This window comes from Artemia franciscana, chromosome 6 (genome assembly GCF_032884065.1).
Source record: "Artemia franciscana chromosome 6, ASM3288406v1, whole genome shotgun sequence".
In the NCBI taxonomy this organism is placed as follows: Eukaryota; Metazoa; Arthropoda; class Branchiopoda; order Anostraca; family Artemiidae; genus Artemia; species Artemia franciscana.
Window position 1 is genome coordinate 19,610,877 of NC_088868.1, and position 20,027 is coordinate 19,630,903.

The following is a 20,027-nucleotide window of genomic DNA, read 5'->3' on the forward strand; positions in this document are numbered from 1 at the left end:
TAGAGGTTGTGATGGCTTCAGTTATGTAGAAGATCAAAAGTCAAAACAATAATACTCCTTTTCATCCAACCGAAATTCTTTAGTTCTGGAAAATCCAGCACCCCCTTCATGGAAATTTTCTTCCCCCATGATAAATTCCTCCATGAAAAGATCTTGTCATGTAACCTCTGACCCCCCCACCACCACCAGAAAAAATACCCCCTGAAAAGGTCAGTATACTTCGTCAATAACCAATACTATTTGTAAATATTGGGCAGAGTTCATAACTTGCAGCCCTTCCCCTGGGGACTGTGGGGGATTAAGTCGTCCTCAAAGACATATTTATTAGGTTTTCGACTATGCTCATTAAAATGGTAATCTCAAAATTTTGATCCGGTGACTTTGGGAAAAAATGAGCGTGGGAGGGGGCCTAGTTACCTTCTATTTTTTTGGTCACTTAAAAAGGGCACTATAATTTTAATTTTCGTTAGAATGAGCCCTTTTGCGACATTCTAGGACCACTGGGTCAATACGATAACCCCTGAAAAAGAAACAAATAAACACACTTCCGTGATCTTTCTTCTGGTGAAAAATACAAAATTCCACATTTTTGCAGATAGGAGCCTGAACATTCTACAGTAGGGTTCTCTGATACGCTGAATCTGATGGTTTGATTTGTGAGAAACAATTACTTTTAGGGGGTGTTTTCACCTTTTTTCGAAAATAATTTTCAGGCTCGTAACTTTTGATAGGTAAGACTAAACTTGATGAAACTTCTATATTTAAAATCAGCATAAAATTGCGATTCTTTTGATGTATATATTGGTATCAAAGTTCCATTTTTTACAGTTTCGGTTACTATTGAGCCGGGTCGCTCCTTACCAGGAATTGTTTGATAAAACCTTCCCCGATAATTAGAAGTTGGTTTCGAGTGAATTTGGCTAATCAGCTCATCTATAACTAGGTAACAAACAGGGGAGAGGGAGGGTAAAAACAAGATGTTTGACTATAAGGGAGGGGATGGCTGACAAGAGATATAATAAAGGGGACAAGTTTAGAATATGTTGAATACTTAAAGGAGAGGAATGCATTGGCAAAACTATATTTTGTTGTGGGAGGTTCTAGCACCTGTATTCGCCCTTCTGGCTGTACCTATGCCAATTATAATGAGATATGGTGAAGGCTACATTATACACGAATATTAAAGATCATTATTGCCCTGAAATGCATACTTTACGAATCTTAAGATCCCTGATGGACATCCCTTAACCTAGACCACATAAGACATCATTGAAATATAAAAAATCAAATTTACGCTTTTTAATGTATTTCTTATTTCATATATCCGCATAACAAAGTCCGTACAAAACTGTCTGTTCATGTATTTCTTAAAAAAAAAAAAAAACGAGCAAAGACTTTCGCTTTCAATGTGTACTAATAAACCAATTACAAATTCGTCGTGCTGAAAACCACACAGCAATTACTGGGTCAAATAATTGCTCTGTTACCTCGAATTGATAAATGAGGCAAAACCTGATAGATCAAATCAATATGAGTTGGGAATTACTTTATTTACCACCATTTGACAGACCAATTCAGATTTATCACCGCAAAGTCAAACATGTAATTTTAATACCGTACTGGCTGAACCTAATTTTGATTGATGATGCAACCAAGGAAATACAGAAAAAATTATATAGGAGACAATTTAAAAATACCGACAACCACTTATGAGACGCCTAATCTGGTAGGTAAATTCGGATTGCTTTAAGTGGAGCAAGGCCCCCCAATTACAAGTATGTAACCAAGCACATACGCAGGGATTCGTTTGGGGGGATAAAGACAACATGTCAGGAACTGAAATAAAATTGGGGACAAAATTTAAGACAAACATAGTAGACCACGAAGGTTACTGGTAAATCTCGATATTTTGGGAAGAGGTGACATAGCCCCCCTCCCTAAGGCTAGATCCCTAAGGGCATCTAGGCCTGTCTTTAGTCCTCGGAATGGCAATAAATCTAGCCTTATAATTTGAATTTTCGACAAGAAATACAATTTACCTTGTTGCTTGAAGTTGATGATCCACTATAGAGACTAGGCTGTGGGTAATTGCCCGACGATCTTGTCATCTGGAATAGAGAAAATAAATAATAACTTAAAAAGTATAACGATGCACAACAAATAAATCTGCCACTTGGAAAGCATAGAAAAAATGACTCGATTGTAAAAGCCCTTGACATATTTGTGGATTCAATATCGTAAGAAAATAATTCAGATAAGAGTCTTGCTGATTTTAATGCGCAAAATAATACTTCCGGAGTTCTGAATGCTTGTTAAGAAGATAATCAAATGCTTGAGATATATTGACAGTGTACATTACAGCAGTGGTTCCCAACCTTTTTCGGTCCGCGTACCCCTAGTCAAGGCCCAAAAAGTTTGCGTACCCCTTTCTTGAGAATCATTGTTTTACTTTTTTCTTAACTAAAATCAGATTTTCAAAAACACGAGATTTATTGTCCAATATGACGGTGCTTAAATGTACGTACAAAATCAATGAGAAACTTGAGGCTGCTTTTTTGCTAAAATATTATCAAATCTTGGCTCGATGTCACTAACGGCAATTATAAGGTCATTTTGTACACTCAGTCTGTTTCTGTGTTTGGTTTTGATCAATGACATTGCCGAAAATGACACTTCACAAAGGTAAGTGGATCCGAATGGTAACAAAGCAGACATGGCGATTTCACTTAGTTCCTTGTATTCTCCTTTCACCTCCAGCCAAAACTGGGAAACAGTTACATTTTGGAATTTCAGTTCTAAGGTGCGGTCACTGGCAAGTTCGATCAGATTCTCTGTAAGCTTGTCACTAAGACCGGAGCTTGAGGTCACGTCTTCAACAAATGGATTTTGGATCCAATCCTGCGTTCTATCTTGGTTCATAATCGATGGGAAATATGACACAAGTTCATCTCGCAACTTTGTCAGATGCTCCCGAATACAATCACAGATTGTGTTGAGGTTATCAATTTCACTATCGTCCGCAAACTTGTCAAGGGTCGGGAAGACACTAACGCTGTTTCTTTGAACCTTTTTAAGCCAGAACTCCAATTTCTTGATGAAAGCACACATCTTCGAATTCAGGGAGAGTTCGTCCGTCCGGAAACCTTGCATTGACAGATTCAAGTCATTCAGTTTGTCGAAAATATCCGCAAGATAGGCCAGCCTGCAGACCCAGTCCTGGTTTTCAAAAAGTGAACTGAATGCAGATTTTTGCTCCAGAAGAAACATATGAACTTCTTGTCGAAGCTCGAAAAGTCTGTTTAAAATCTTCCCACGAGACAACCAGCGAACTTCTGTGTGCAGAAGTAAATGTTGATGTTCTGAACCCATCTCTTGGCACAGCAACTTGAACATTCTTGAGTTCAGTGGTCGGGCTTTGATGAAGTTGATCACTTTTACAGCCTCGTTGAGGGTCTCGTGCAGATGTGCGTTCATCCTTTTCGATGCAAGAGCTTGCCTGTGAATGATGCAGTGCAACCACTTCACCTTTGGATTTTTCTTCCTTATCCAGGCCATGAGCCCATTATTCTTCCCTGTTAGGGTGGCAGCTCCATCACTGCAAACTGATAGACACCAGTCCCACAAGATGCCCCCTTCTGCGAAGAATTTGTCAATCACCTTGAATAGTTCTTCTCCTGTTGTTCTTGACTATAGGTTTTGACAAAACAGAATATTTTCTCTTATGTCAGAACAATCTTGATATCGAACAAAGACGATCACCTGGGCTTCACCTGACACATCCGTGCTTTCGTCAAGCTGTAACGCAGACATCTTCGTCAACTTTATTTGCTCAATAACCTGCATGACAATATCGCTTGCAATGTCTTCTATCCTTCTTGAAATGGTATTGTTCGATACAGGTATAGACTGAAGGGCAGTAGCAGTTTTCGTGTCAAACATTATTTCACTGACTTTCACTAGTGCTGGTAATATCAGACATTCGGCGATGGTGTGCGGTTTTTTCTGTTTCGCAACTAAATATGAAACAGCATACGAAGCCCGGAGAGCCTTTGAAGAAACTGATGCCACTTTTGCAATTTCCAAACAGTTACTAGCGAATGCTTCTTGTTTACGCTTGAAAAACTCTATGGGCTTACCGACATGAGAAGGGTGCACAGTACTGAGAAGCCGGTTCATATGCGCAGGTTTCATGGAACTGTTGGCCAAGACTTGACCACAAAGAACGCACTGTGCATTCACTGGATCAGACTTTGTCGCACTAAATCCGAGCCCTAGGTATTCTGACAAATATCGACGCACTTTGACCGATGATTCGTCATATTTCTTCTTCTTAGGTGCAGGTTCAGAGTTTTGGGTACCATCATTCGGCTTCTTGTTATTCCTGATCAGGAATCTATCCATCTTTGTTTGCAACCACAATTCACGAACTTCGTGTTTCAACAGATGACAAGATACTGAACTCGCTGAGTTTAAATCGAGACCTTACGGCTATGGAGAAAAATTAGCGGGTTACTGAAAGCGAAAGTTTTGAAAATGAGTCTGAAATTACGTACAATGGGTTATGTTATCTGATTTTGAGGGAAATGTTGGAACTGAGTCAGAAACAAGTTTTAAAGATGTAGACTAAATTAATTTTGGAACCTTCGCGTACCCCCTGCGAGGGTTTCGCGTACCCCCTGGGGTACGCGTACCACCGGTTGGGAACCACTGCATTACAGCACCAGTTACGTTCCTTCTACCATGAACCATGGTATATATATATATATATATATATATATATATATATATATATATATATTTACAAACCTTCTCCCAGTAATGGGTTAAATTGCATGGTGATGCAGAACACCATAGTAGGAGGATCCTCTATAGGAGGACAACTGCGGCAGGGCGTAAGATCCAGATTTATGGACAACGGCCTCAGTAAAGGGCTGCTTCGACCCTTTCGGGGTACCTGCAAGACTGGGAAACTTGCGGTCAATTTTTCCCACTTGAGGAGCGCCCCTTGAAGAAATTATAGCCTAGTAAACAACACAGCACTCGCACGGGATTCTGATTATTGGATATTTTTCTGGGCTTGGTTTGTTTTGCTGGGCGTTTTAAGGCTGAAAAACCTCTTCCTAGCTAATTTATCTACTATGGGTTGCCTCCCCGTAGTAGCATAATATTTGTAGGCATGAATATATAATGAGTCGGAGGTAATAGGCTCGGGACTGTCTGTGCAGGATTTCGACTCTTGTTGATAGAAGAGCATCGCCGAGTGCTGAAAACTATGTTGTTACCAAGATGGGCCCAGAATTGCACAAAGCCTCTAACTTACTGGAGGTCCCAGGGACTTCTTGCCGTCCGGTTCTAAGCCGGCTTAAGCGCTTCGGTTTGGACTTGAGAAGATATGTTGGTCCCCGTCCTGCACTGGTATCCGGGATCACTGCTTTTCCTGAGGCCAAAATAATTTCAAAGATTTAAAGAACATGAAAATTGGAACTTGGAATGTTAAAAAATGACTATCGCATCAACATTTTGACTGACGAATTCAGACGGTTTGAACTTGATTTATTAGGAGTTTCAGAAACTCATATCCCAGGGGTAGGAAGCATGAAATTAGGTGACAGAATTCGTTTACTCAGGCAGGAAGGATGGGGTACATAGACAGGGAGTAGGGCTCATGATGAATAAGGTAGCTGCTAAGTCTTGTTTAGGCTGGAAAGGTATTAATAATAGAATACTAATTGCTCATTTTATGACAAAAAGTTCAGGGTATCAGTTATAGTAGTATATGCCCCCGTTGAACCAACTGATGGAGATACTAGTGACTCAGATGAATTTTACTTACAGTTACAGGAGCAAATAGACAGGGTACCAGGTAGAAATATGGTGTTTTGCTAGGAGATTTTAATGCCCAGGTTGGTAGAAATAGGGATAGATGGTATCCTAGCCTAGGTAAATTTGGTGTAGGAAAAGAAAACAGTAATGGCTATAGGCTTTTGCAATTGTGTAGGTATAACAACCTAGTTACAACCAATACGGTGTTTGGTCACAAAATGACCCATAAGTTGACATAGTATTCACGTGATGGCAAGGCAGCAAACCTTATTGATTATGTTATAGTAAACAGAAGACTAGCAGGATCAATACAAGATACTAGGGTGTATAGGAGTGCTGTTATTGTTGTTAAAAGTAAAGATCACCATCTAGTAGTGTCTAAGGTTAATTTAAAGCTGAAATTTCGGAAGGGTAACTACCTCCCGGAAAGTTATGATGTCGGTAGACTCCAGGATGAAAATTTGAGAAAAAACTTCCAGGAACAGTTGAATACTAAACTTGAGAGTTTAAAATTTGACAATGTGGAAGATGGATGGAATAATTTCAGAAAAAAAATTTGTGAAGTTGCTGATGGTGTCTTACGGAAGATTGCTAAGACTGCAACGAGGAATATTAGTGAAAAAGCTTTAGGTTTAATAGAGAGTAGAAGGAGTTTGTATAAGAATTATCTGAGTGATAGGTCGTATGAAAACAAAAGAAATGTAAAGAAAGTGGAGAAAGCATTAACATATGAACTAAGGAGATGTGAAGTGGAGGCCATGGATAAATTTGCTGAGGATCTGGAAGGTGCGGCTAGACCGCATAGTAGTAAAATATTATACTGGCATGTTAATAAATTGAAAGGGAGTAGCCAATCCGGACTAGTCCCAGTTAAAGATAGAAATGGGGCCACAATTAGTGATAAGGAAAAAGTTAAAAAAAAATGGGTGGAAGATTTTGAGAATGTGCTAAACCGAGATACAGTTGCAGGAAAAGATATAGATAAAAATGAAGAAGTTTGTGATACCTTGGATGTGAAGGAAGATTTGTTTAGTGAGGAAGAATTAGCGAAAGTACTAAAAGGATTAAAAATAATAAGGCTCCAGGTGCTGATAGTATGATTAATGAGTTTCTTAAATATGGTGGCTCTGAGGTTAGGAATAAGCTACTGAAGATTATGAACATGATTTTTGAAAAAAAGGAAGTACCCAATGATGAAAATTTACTAGATGTTTTCCAGAGAAATTGCCTATGGATTGTTCTGGGTACCCGGCTGACTGACCGTATTTCGAACAGTAGGTTGTACGAGAAATATGGTTCAATCCCGCTTTCTAGGGCTATAATGAAATAAAGGTTGAGATGGCTAGGCCACGTTCTACGTATGAAGGATTACAGATTACTGAAGTTTGTCCTTTTAGGCTAACCGTCTGGGGCTACACGGAAAGCAGGTCGTCCTTGTCTGGGTTGGGAGGATGCCATAAATAAAGATTTAAAGGAAATGGGAACTTCCTGGAAGGGTGTAAAGAGGGAGACTTTAAATAGATTAGTTTGGAGAAGGAGCGTGCGTAGCTGTGCTGGTCTCAGGCGGCTTGGTGCTGCAGTGAGTTATTATTATTAGTAGAATATATATATATATATATATATATATATATATATATATATATATATATGTATATATATATATATATATATATATATATATATATATATATATATATATATATATATATATATATATATATATATATAAGCTGAAAGGGTCTATGATACAATCTTATGCACTATTAGTAAACTAGCCAGTTTCACCAGTTTTTTTTTTGTCGCCTCTCTGAGCTCACGACAGTTGGACACCTGGGTCTTCGGTCGCCGCATACTAGCTTACATGTCACATTTCCCCATCTTATAGCTGATATTTGCATTTTATAGCACTATGTTAGGGTCAGATTTCAATCCTTTAGTTACGAGTTATTGTTTGGAACAAGTTGCCTGAATCAGCTAGCAAAATATCAATCCACTTTGAAATGACAGAGTGAAAATGACACCACAGACAATGAAATGACACCACAGAGTGAAATGAGACTGTAATTAGAATTACTCTGGTTATTGGCAACATCTAGATTTCTGCCTATATTCCTAAGCACACTGGATTCAAGTCCAGTGTGCCATCAGCTCGGCTATGGAGACTAATCAAAAAATGTGTAATAGCCACAAAGGTTGGGGGAGGGAGATCGGAACCAGATTTTAGATGATAGAGAATTGTTATATATATATATATATATATATATATATATATATATATATATATATATATATATATATATATAGTACCAGGAGCCCGGCGGTGTAGCCGCCGGGATCCCTAATGTGATTCTCCCTGTCGTTTCTTCAATTCTATTTTCTTTAGTTGTTGTGATTCTCGCTTTCACCAGTTTTCTAATCACATTTATCCGTGCTTTATTTTCATCAATCAACCCCTCAAACATTTTAAAGGACCATGAATTAAAATTAGTGCCTTTGTAAAATTACAATTTTTGGTTCTTATTCCATTACTTTTGCCTTGACTTATCTTCGCCATAATGAACAAGAGCTAAGAGCTCATATGGCACTTGTGACGAGGCGAGAAGAGCTAAGAGCCAAGAGATCATATGGTATGAGCTCTAACAAAATTCTATGAATCAACAGATAGATTTAAAAAGGAAAATAAGAGGGTTAATGCCGGTCAGGATTTAAAATATGAGCTCTGAGTCACGATGTCCATCTAAATTTCAAAATTCATTAAGATCCGATCACCCACTCGTAAGTTATAAATACCTAATTTTTTCTAATATTTCCTCTCCCTTTAGCCCCCCAGATGGTCGAATCTGGGAAAACGACTTTATCAAGTCAAATTGTGCAGCTCCTTGACACGCCTACCAATTTTCATCGTCCTAGCACGTCCAGAAGCACCAAACTCGCCAAATCACTGAACCCCTCCCCCCAACTCCTCCAAAGAGAGCGAATCCAGTACGATTCTGTCTATCACGTATCAAGGACATTTGTTTATTATATCCACCAAGCTTCATCCCGATTCCTCCACTCCAAGTGTTTTTCCAAGATTTCCCCCTCCAACTCTCCCCAATGTCAAAAAATCTGGTCGGGATTTGAAATAAGAGCTCTGAGACATGAATTCCTTCTAAAATCAAATTTCATTGAGATCCGATCATCTATTCGTAAGATAAAAATACCCCAATTTTCACGTTTTCCAAGAATTCCGGTTCCCCCCTCCAACTCCCCCCAATGTCACAGGATCTGGTCGGAATTTAAAATTAGAACTTTAAAGCACAAGATCCTTCAAAATATCAAATTTCATTAAGACCTGGTCACCCTTTCGTAAGTTACAAATATCTCAATTTTTAAAATTACCCCCCCCCCCCCAGTTCCACCAAAGTGAGCAGATCTGGTCCGGTTATGTCAGTCACGTATCTTAGACAGGTTTCTATTCTTCCCATCCAGTTTCATCCTGATCTCACCGCTTTAAGTATTTTCTAAGATTTCCGGTCCCCCCAACTGCCCCCCCACCCAATTACGCTTGATCCGGTTGAGATTTAAAATAAGAGATCTGAGTTACGAGGTCCTTCTAAATATGAAGTTTCATGCAGATCCGATCACACCTTCGTAAGTTAAAAATACGTAATTTTTTCTTATTTTTCAGATATACCCCCCCCCCCCCAATAGAGCGGATCCGTTCCAATTATGTAAATCATGTATGTAAGACTTCTGCTTATTTTTCCCACCAAGTTTCATCCCGATCCCTCCAATCTAAGCGTTTTCCATGATTTTAGGTTCCCCCAATGTCAAACTTCCCCCAATGTCACTAGATCCGGTCAGGATTTAAAATAAGAGCTTTGAGACACGATATCCTTCTAAATATCAAATTTCATTGAGATCCAATTACCCGTTCGTAAGTTAAAAATACCTCCCTTTTTCTAATTTTTCAGAAATCCCCCCCCCAACTACCCCAAAGAGAGCGGATCCGTTCCGTTTAGGTCAATCATGTATCTAGGACTTGTGCTTATTTTTCCCACCAAGTTTCATCCCGATCCCTCCACTCTAAGTGTTTTCCAAGTTTTAGCTTTCCCCCTCCCAAATCCCCCCCAATGTCACCAGATCCGGTCAAGATTTAAAATAATAGCTCTAAGACACGGTATCCTTCTAAACATCAAATTTCATTGAGATCCAGTCACCCGTTCGTAAGTTAAAAATACCTAATTTTTTCTAGTTTTTCAGAATTACCCCCCCCCCCCAACTACCCCAAAGAGAGCGGATCCGTTCCGATTATGTCAACCATGTATCTGGGGCTTGTGCTTATTTTTCCCATCAAGTTTCATCCCGATCCCTCCACTCTAAGTGTTTTCCAAGATTTTAGGTTTCCCCCCACCAACTCCCCCCAATGTCATCAGATCTGGTCGGGATTTATAATAAGAGCTCTTAGACACAATATCATTCCAAACATCAAATTTCATTAAGATCCCATCACCCGCTCATAAGTTAAAAATACTTCATTTTTTCTATTTTTTTCCGAATTAATCGGCCCCCCACTCCTCCCCCCCAGATGGTCAAATTGGGAAAACGACTATTTCTAATTTAATCTGGTCCGGTCCCTGATACGCTTGCCAAATTTCATTGTCCTAGCTTACCTAGAAGTGCCTAAAGTAGCAAAACCGGGACCGACAGACAGACCGACAGACCGACAGAATTTGCGATTGCTATATGTCACTTGGTTAATACCAAGTGCCATAAAACATAATGCCGAACCTTTGTTTCTTTTTGTAGAGACTGATTAATAAAGGCACGGTAAGTATTGATGACCTTATCCATGTCAAAATCCCATAACCAATTAAGGGGGGGTCCAGAGGGGCTAGAGAGGATTAGGGGGGTCGGGGGGGGGGGGCTAGACTAGCTGATACTAACGTGTTGCTGTGGCGCGCAGCGCCACAGTATCACGTGGCATTGTTTACAAAATTAATTATTTTTATTTATATAATATTTATATACTGTTTTTAAACGCAACCAGTTATATAATATCAGTAGGAAAGTCCAAAAAACGAAAATTTGCAGTTATTACAAATGATGATTTTCTATTTTGACAAGGGAGTACAACAATTCCAAAACCTTAAACAAGAAAACCAAAAGTTTCAAGCTTAGTAAATATCATTGTTGGAAATCAGACTAGCTTCAATAGTCAAATATCTTCGAAAAGACTACTGTATTAAAATACATTAAATTGCGTAAATACCAAAAAACTGGTAATTACAAAATATCTGTTTATATTTTAAAAAGGAATTACAACAATTCAAAAACCTTAAAAAAGGAAACCTATTTGAACACAAAAAGTTATATAATGTCAGTAGGAAGGCCCAAAAAACAAAATTTGCAAATATTACAAACGATGAATCTCTATTTTGACAAGGGATTACAACAATTCAAAAACCTTAAAAAAGAAAACCAAAAGTTTGGAACTTAGTAGAATACGTTGTTAGAAATTTGATTTGCTTTAAAAATCAAATACCTTTGAAAAGATACAGTATAAAAAAAAACATTAAATTGCGTAAAGAGTAAAATAATAGTAATTGCAAAAATATTTGTATATATTTTAACAAGGGATTACAACAATTCAAAAACCTTAAAAAAGAAAACCAAAAGTTTGAAGCTTTGTAGATATTATTGTTAGAAATCGGACTTGTTTCAGTAATCAAATCAAACAGTTCGTGGTAACGAACTGTAGTAAGGAGTGACCCGGCTCAATAGTTAACGAAACTCTAAAAAACGGAATTTTGATGCTAAAATATACATCAAAAGAATCAGATTTTTATGCTGAATTTAAATATATAAGTTTGATCAAATTTAGTCTTTGTCATCAAAAGTTACGAGCCTGGAAAAATTTGCCTTATTTTAGAAAACAGGGGAAAACACACCATCGCATTCGGCGTATCAGAGACCCCTATAGCAAAATTTTCAAGCTCCTATCTACAAAAATGTGGAATTTCGTATTTTTTGCCAGAAGACAAATCACGGGTGCGTGTTTATTTGTTTATTTTTTTTTTGTTTTTTTTTTCCAGGGGTCATCGTATCGACCAAGTGGTCCTAGAATGTCGCAAGAGGGCTCATTCTAACGGAAATCAAAAGTTTTAGTGCCCTTTTTAAGTGACCAAAAAAATTGGAGGGCACCTAGACCCCCTCCCACTCTCATTTTTTCTCCAAAGTCAACAGATCAAAATTTTGAGATAGCCATTTTGTTCCACATAGTCAAAAACCATAATAACTATGTCTTTGGGAATGACTTACTCCCCCACAGTCCCTGGGGGAGGGGCTGCAAATTACAAACTTCGACCAGTGTTTTATAAAATTACTATAAAAAAAACAATGAAAAAATAAACATGGAAAAGTTTTTTTCAATTGAAAGTAAAGAGTAGCATTGAAACTTAAAACGAACAGAGATTATTACGCATATGAGGGGTTCTAAAAATACTTTAGCATAAAGAGTGAGGTATTTAGGAGGAGATAAATACCTCGCTCTTTATGCTATAGTATTTTTAGTAATTTCAACTATTTATTCTACGGCCTTTCTGATTCAGGGGTCATTATTAAAGAATTGGGACAAAATTTACGATTTAGTGTACAGAACGAGGTATTAACGAGGGTACAAACCCCCTCATATACATAATAAAAATTAAAGAATATAAAAGTTTGTTACGTAAGTTAATTCTTAAGTTACGTATATTTTTTACTAATAAAAAAATTCGTTAAAAATTAGAATTTATAGTTGCCTTTTTATGTAACCGAAAAAAATTGCATGGCAACTAGGCCTCCATCCCCATCCCTTATTTCTCAAAATCGTCTGATCAAAACTAAGAGAAAGCCATTTAGCCAAAAAAGGAATTAATATGCAAATTTCATTTTAATAATTTATGTGTGGACAGCCAAAATCAAACTAGCATTAATTCAAAAACGTTCAGAAATTACATAAAAAAAACTATTTTTTAACTGAAAGTAAGGAGCGACATTAAAACTTAAAACGAACAGAAATTACTCCGTATATGAAATGGGCTGTCCCCTCCGCAATCCCTCGCTCTTTACGCTAAAGTTTGACTCTTTTCCACAATTCTGCTTTTTAAAACAATTAAAAGCTTTAGCGTAAAGAACGAGGGATTGCGGAGGGGACAACCCATTTCATATACGGAGTAATTTCTGTTCGTTTTAAGTTTTAATGTCGCTCCTTACTTTCAGTTAAAAAAACTAGTTTTTTTTATGTAATATCTTGAAAAGACCACAAATTGTCTGCGGTTAGAAGACAAGCGACAATGAGAATCCATATATATAGAAGCCTATATTAGATATATCTGACCAATAATCGTCCAATAATTGTATATTTATCCATTAATGAGTGTATAAATTTTTTCTCGAAAATGGCTCCATGCTTTTTTTTTAGGAAAATGGTATCTTCAGATTTTCTGGGCTGACAAAACTATCTAAATAGGTCACAAGTCTGAGAAAATTCGTTAAGCCTTTATTTTCAATTAAAAACAATACGAGTAACGTCATACTTAAGGACATATTTCAAGAGTTCAAATTATATCATTTCCGCTGCAGAAGTGGTCCTATCGTTCTTAGTATCTATGACATATGCAAAATTAAAAAAGAAACATAACTAAATATAAACTAGACCTACGTTGCCTGAGCAACGTGAAGTGTTGCGGCAACCTTTGTCCGGCTTCACCGAATAAAGTGCTGCGAGAGCAACACTTTGGTTTTTTTTCTTTGCTATCGGTTAAACGCTGAAGTTGTCAGCCTATCGAAGCTTTTAAAACGTTATGTTCAAAGAAGAACGCGATCAGTAATCACATGATCAAAGGCTATTTCTTAGCGTTAAAAAAACAACAATAACAAAAGAATATCAAAAGAAGGGACTAAATTGACTTTGCCTTTTGACTTTATCCTTTTCAACCGTAGACATCGTGACGGATCAAGACTTGGAACAATATCTTATATAATCTAGTTGGTATTATAAAGCTATCCGTAGCTTTTCAGGATCAAAAAACCATAGATGACACTCTTAATCATTACGAAACTGCCTCGTTGTTTTACCTTATCGTTTGCACCCGTTGCGTAAACACTTAATTCTAGGTTACAGTGAGTATGGGTAGGCTACATCAACGAGAAAAAATTACAAACCCCTCTTCACTAAAGATGATTGTAGTCTAACAGATGATTATTACTTACAAGTCCCCTACATGTCTTACCACTGGAACCAACTCGGTCTTACCATCAAATAAACTGGAAACAAATAATAGGTACACCAAATAGCAAAATTTGCAAACACCTCACTGCCGAAGATGATTATGAGCTAACAGCCGACCTTTCCTTACAAGTCCCCTACATGTCTCAAAATTGGTATCGGCTTATTTTTGGCTTCGGTTTGTATCCTACTACTGAAGTTGTCAACCCCTTGAAACTTTCAAACTAGTATATCTCATGAAGGAATTTTTGTACCAAAAAATGGATGAAATATACTTTGATCAGCTCATCAAGAGCTATCGATTGCCGTCGAAAAAAAATTCTATCTGTCTTAGTTCAAAAGTTGATTTTTTTTGCCGTAGGCCAACTTTCTAACGTCACCACTTAGAAAGGAGCAAAGGATAAGCTCCAATTTCTTTAGCAATGACAGAACTTTTAAAGTTTAAGAGGTACATCTGATAACATTTCTCTACCTCAATCCCAAGTCCGAAAAAACAAATGATAAACCCAGCCAAAATCACGGCAGCACTTTCGGACCCGTGGGAAAATGCCACTTTTTTGCTTCTGTAAATTTTTCTATTTATCACTCAAAGAAGATATATTGGCTGTGGGGCCGGGTAACTGCCGCATATATTTAACACTTATATGTTAGTCCATCTTCTATTTGAAAGTGGTGCCTGCCTGCTTGCCTGCTAGAACGGAGATTTCCACTGGAAAGCAGAAACATGGCTTTATGAAACGAAAGCTTGGCTGCACAACTTCAGATACTCGTCTCTGACATAGGCTACCAGTTTCCAGGAATAAGCCGAACTCGGCGGCATAGAAAAAAAAAACTAGGACAAAACCAAAGTGTTGCTCTCGCAACACAAATACAAAGTGTCTATTTACAAAAGGCGTGGTCTGTTCACAAAAGGTGTTTTAAGCAGTTTCACAATGCTTATGGAAAAAAGCGTTAATTAACAATTGCTCAAAATGAATAAACTGAACCATCAAATGAGACAAGATCCAGAGGACGACCCGAGAAATGTAAATTATTGATCGTTGAGAATGAACCAACTAGACCATCAAATGTGACAAGACCTATCCGAGCAGCTAAGACAAAGGGATTGGAAAAAATGTCTGGAGTAATGATGAACAAAAATGCAGTTAGAATACTTGCGACAACAACAATAGTAACTAGTCAAAATGAAGGTGATGAGCAAAGAAATATGCAGTTAGAAGATAAGTGGCAGCGAGAAATTACAACGAGTAAAAAAGAAAGTGAAGAACAGGAAAAAAATATGCGGTTACAGGACATGCGATAACGAAGATCAGACCGAATCAAAATGAAAGTGAAGAACCGAGAAATATGTGATTAGAAGATTAGTGGCAGCGAAAATTAATAGCGACAGAGAGAATCAGAACGAGTCGAAAATGAAAGGGAAGAAAGAAGAAATATTACGTTAGAATAACAACAGCATTGCAATCTTTGACGTCAACAAACTGTGGCGCAAAACCCAGTACAACCCTATAAAGATGCAGTAAACTACGCAAATGTTAATTACAAGTAATAGAGACCCTTAAACTTTGTATGTATACACTGTGGAGTCCTCCATTTTCCCGAGGAAAGAGTAGCCAACAAAGGTGATTCATTTGGAAGTTGCTGCTTGCTTGGTCAAATTACAGTGCCATCTCCATAATTTCCGAAACCAAATGTGGTAACAATTGCAACTTCAAGATGAGTACTGAAATCTATCTCGTAAACGACGAGCAACGTCCAGGAGGTGGCAAAATACAAATACAAATGTTTAAAAAAAAAATTGATTATATGGTATATATGATTGATTGATATGGTATATATATATATATATATATATATATATATATATATATATATATATATATATATATATATATATATATATATATATGATTATATGGTATATATTATTTATTGATATATGATCAACCTTGAAAATACCTTGCAACAAAATAGTATCTCATAAATAGGTGTGGAACTACTGCAAAATTTCTGTACAAAGTTGGACTTCACAAAGACGATACAACAAACAAAATCGCAAAAATTGACTCACATATGATCTGTATGACATCTTCAATATTAATTCCTTTAATTTCCTATAAATAATGCAAAAATAAGCACCCAAACCTTATCTTTTTACATACGGCCGGAGAAAACATGTGTGTATACACAACCAAGGGAAAACTGACTGGGAAATGTTTAGAAACCGGAGATGATGGTTTCTGGCACGCGACAAAATCCTAGTAAAAATAGTCCCAGAAAAACACTGACATCCACAAGGATAAATTGAACTTCAGAGACACTAGTACAATGCAACAGGTAGAATGAGGCTGGTTTACGGTGACGTCACGGCTATTGCACATAGAAATGTTTTGTTTGTTGAAATGTTATCTTTTTATTGCCAATCACTGCAATTACTTTGAGCAAAATCTAGCTTACTTCAAAATTACGGCATATGTCTAATTTGTTCCGATGGTTTCCACGTGAAAAAAGGGGCGCTGAAAACGAAAACAGCAGGTGTGCTTGCAAGCAGTTAAACGTATTGAGAAATAATGTCATCAAAATGGTATTAACCTGCTATAAAAAATCTTTTCAACTAGGATCCCTTTCCCTTAGTTCAAAATATATATCTGCCACGTAGACAAACATGTTATATATCGGTCTTATAAGTAATATGTTTTCTTAAATTTGTGAATTTTCACACGACTAAATGATAAAATGAATACTCAAGTCAAACTTAAATAAATAAGAATTAGTACAAAGACTCTTAGCTCAAAATATATATTTGCCACGTAGATAAACATATTATTTATTGATGTTACAAGTAATATAGGTTTTCCTGAATTTGTGAATTTTAACACGAGTGAATGATAAATGAATACTCAAGTCAAACTTAAATAAATAAGAATTAGTACAAAGTCTCTTAGTTCAAAATATATATTTGCCAAGTAGATAAACATATTATTTATCGGTGTTACAAGTAATATATGTTTTCCTAAATTTGTGAATTTTAACACGAGTGAATGATAAATGAATACTCAAGTCAAACTTCAATAAATAAGAATTAGCACAATGAGGATTTTGGGTACTACCCCCTCCCTTAACCACAAACCTTACAAAAACTATTGCTTCACTTGAATTTTTTGAAAACTGTGTGTCTTTTTAACAGATATGCTTTAATTCTTCAAAACATGACTAGCAGAAAAACGAAGGGGAGAAAACTGAACATTCAGCATATAAAAATATTACTTCCTGGAAATCACACAAATTTACGACTGAAAATTTTAATCAAGAGCATTTTTTGATAGAACCACAAAAAAAAATGCTTGGTATATATTTTGTTTTCAGCCAAGAGCAAATTACGCAATAGGCTTCAGAAGGTTTATGACTAGGGAGGGTACAGTAATAAAAAACCACCCTTTATAGTTATTTCTATACATTATAAGATTTATTGAAGTATTCAATTTAAATTTATTTTTTCAATATTCATTTATTAATCTATGTCCGTATCTGTTATTTTTATGTCTGATGTAATTGTTTATTTTAATTCATGTTCGTTCCGGGTTTCATTTTTTCTTTGATAGGAATTTCTGGTTGTTTAAATGTAAATTATTATAGAACTTTATTTATTTATTTTTTACGTTTTAATATTGCTTTATATTTTTCTTTGAAAACCTCCTTCGTCAGAAATTTTTCATTTAAGTTATAATTTGTTGGTTTTAATTATGTAAATTATATCTAATTTTCATCATTGATATATCAATGAATACTTCTTCACTTTTTCACCTTTTTGGCTAAAGAAATAAAATATCAGGGTGTTGGCTTTAATTGTATTCAATATGATTGTTCTATTTAACTTTTTTTTTATTTGAAATCAAGGTTTGGATCGGTTCTTGAAGTAAATATGAAAAAAACTTCGTTTTCTTAAAGAGTTAAAGAGGCTGCGTCCCAAAGTCGAACCTTAAAACGTACAGGAATTAGAAGAGGCAGTTGGGGGGCTGCCGCCCCCCAAATCCCCAGCTTTTAAAGAGTCTTTTGTACAGGTTTTTTTTGTGGGGGGACTTCATTGTTACTAATTACTAGTTTCGGCGCAATGGTTCTCCTGTCCTCTTGTGTTTAACATTTTTCGTAGTTATTCCATTATTCATTCATTTCAATTTTTTGTTAATTAAAAGAGGGCCTTTCCGAAGCCAAGAGCGGGGGGTTAGCAAAAAAAACAAAAAACCTGTACAAAAGAGTCTTTAAAAGCTGGGGATTTGGGGGGCGGCAGCCCCCCAACTGCCTCTTCTAATTCCTGTACGTTTTAAGGTTCGACTTTGGGACGCAGCCTCTTTAACTCTTTAAGAAAACGAAGTTTTTTTCATATTATTTCTGTACGTTTTTCTACAATCCATGGTGGATGTAATTTAATAATTCCTGTACTCCTCGTACAGGAATTAGGAGAGGAACTTGGGTGGCTGCCGCCCCCCCCCGCTTTTAAATCATTGTATAAAATAGAAAAAAAATAGATAGAATGACCGAAATGTTTCTTTTGATCATAAGAAGCTAATATACTGTTATCTCTCAATTGATAACCTGTCCAGGTGTTATCAAAATTATACACTTTTATTTTTATGTTGTTAAAAAAAACCGCCCGTAAGGGACTTGAACCCTTGACCGGAGGATTAAAAGTCCCACGCTCTACCGACTGAGCTAATCACTTGCATGTGTGTAAATATAACTTCTAAATACGTTTTTAAAATTTCAAATTAACATGGGCTCTTATGGAGAGAAATGCGTTAATTAAGTAGCTAATGCGTGGTTTCTGGAAAACAGGGAAGGAGTTATCGGATCGAGCTGAAATTCCGCGGATAAGCTCCTGGGCCGTAGGGGACCTTAACTTGTGAATTTCAGCCCGATCGGACAACGTTAAAAGGGGGGGGGTCGAAACTTTCGGGGGGTTAAGATTTTCCTACGAAACTTTCCAGGAAAATTACTCGGAGAATTCCGCATCGAATGAGTCTTCGTACACCCAGATCCGATGTCGGCTGTGACCTGTAGGCGTCTAGAAAAAAAAAGAAAATGAAATTTAAGTGTCTATGCGTGGTTTCTGGAAAACAGGGAAGGAGTTATCGGATCGAGCTGAAAATTCGCAGATAAGCTGCTGGGCCCTAGGGGACCTGAACTTGTGAATTTCAGCCCGATCGGACAACGTTAAAGGGGGGCTGGGGTTGACAGGTCGAAACTTTCGGCCAGATTTTCCCCATGAAGGAAAAGTTGGAGGGGGATGAAATTTGGCAGGTTTCTTAGTTGGAGCTCGGGCTACGAAATGCATCCCTCCCCATCCCTCTGCGACCACTGGAACCGAAGATCGCTTAACATTGTCGTGGGTCGCCTCTTTATAGAGGCACGAGTGTGCCTCCTTGATATTATTGTTCAACAAAACTTTATTGTTATTATACTCGAAAGAATTCACTTGAGAAAGCCGCCAAAGAATGTATGAAAATGGAAAAGGAGAAAAAATATATATTAGATGTAGGGCCATATCCAGGATTTTGTTTGAAGGGGGGGGGTACAATCTTCTTTTCTAAAACGCATTGAAATATGTTTATATGCCTTTATGTTTTTACAAGTTGGACAAACATTTCGGGGGTGGGTGGGTTCAAATCCCCCAAACCTTCCTTCGATATGGCTTTGATTAGAGATACCACTCAGTTTTGCTCTGGTATGGAAAGGATGGTAGTGTGGCAGCCTAGATGCTAAAAATGTCTTTTAGTCGAGTTCATCACTCATTTTAACATTCTTTGAAACTTCACACTTAATACCCTTGTTGTTCTTGAGATATTGCATATACGCCTGTCTAACAGACTGGATACAGGCAGTGTCTTTTGATCTGTTTTATCCTCCCTCGCTTGTTAGATAATACCCATACTGTTTTTGAGATATTACGCTC

At 37.0% G+C, this 20,027-nt stretch overlaps 1 protein-coding gene across 1 annotated transcript in view; it reads right to left on the bottom strand.

Annotated features, from left to right (window-relative positions):
* The window catches only part of LOC136028515 (mucin-2-like), a 50,919-nt gene extending 34,604 nt beyond the window's left edge, over nucleotides 1-16,315 (bottom strand). The window contains exons 1-2 of the mRNA XM_065706359.1: nucleotides 16,149-16,315; nucleotides 2,040-2,108 (exon numbers count right to left, since the gene is read on the bottom strand). Coding sequence (XP_065562431.1) covers nucleotides 2,040-2,108; nucleotides 16,149-16,166 — 87 coding nt within the window. The 5' untranslated portion in view covers nucleotides 16,167-16,315. The remainder of the gene's footprint in view (nucleotides 1-2,039; nucleotides 2,109-16,148) is intronic.
* Between the last annotated feature and the right edge of the window lie 3,712 nt (nucleotides 16,316-20,027).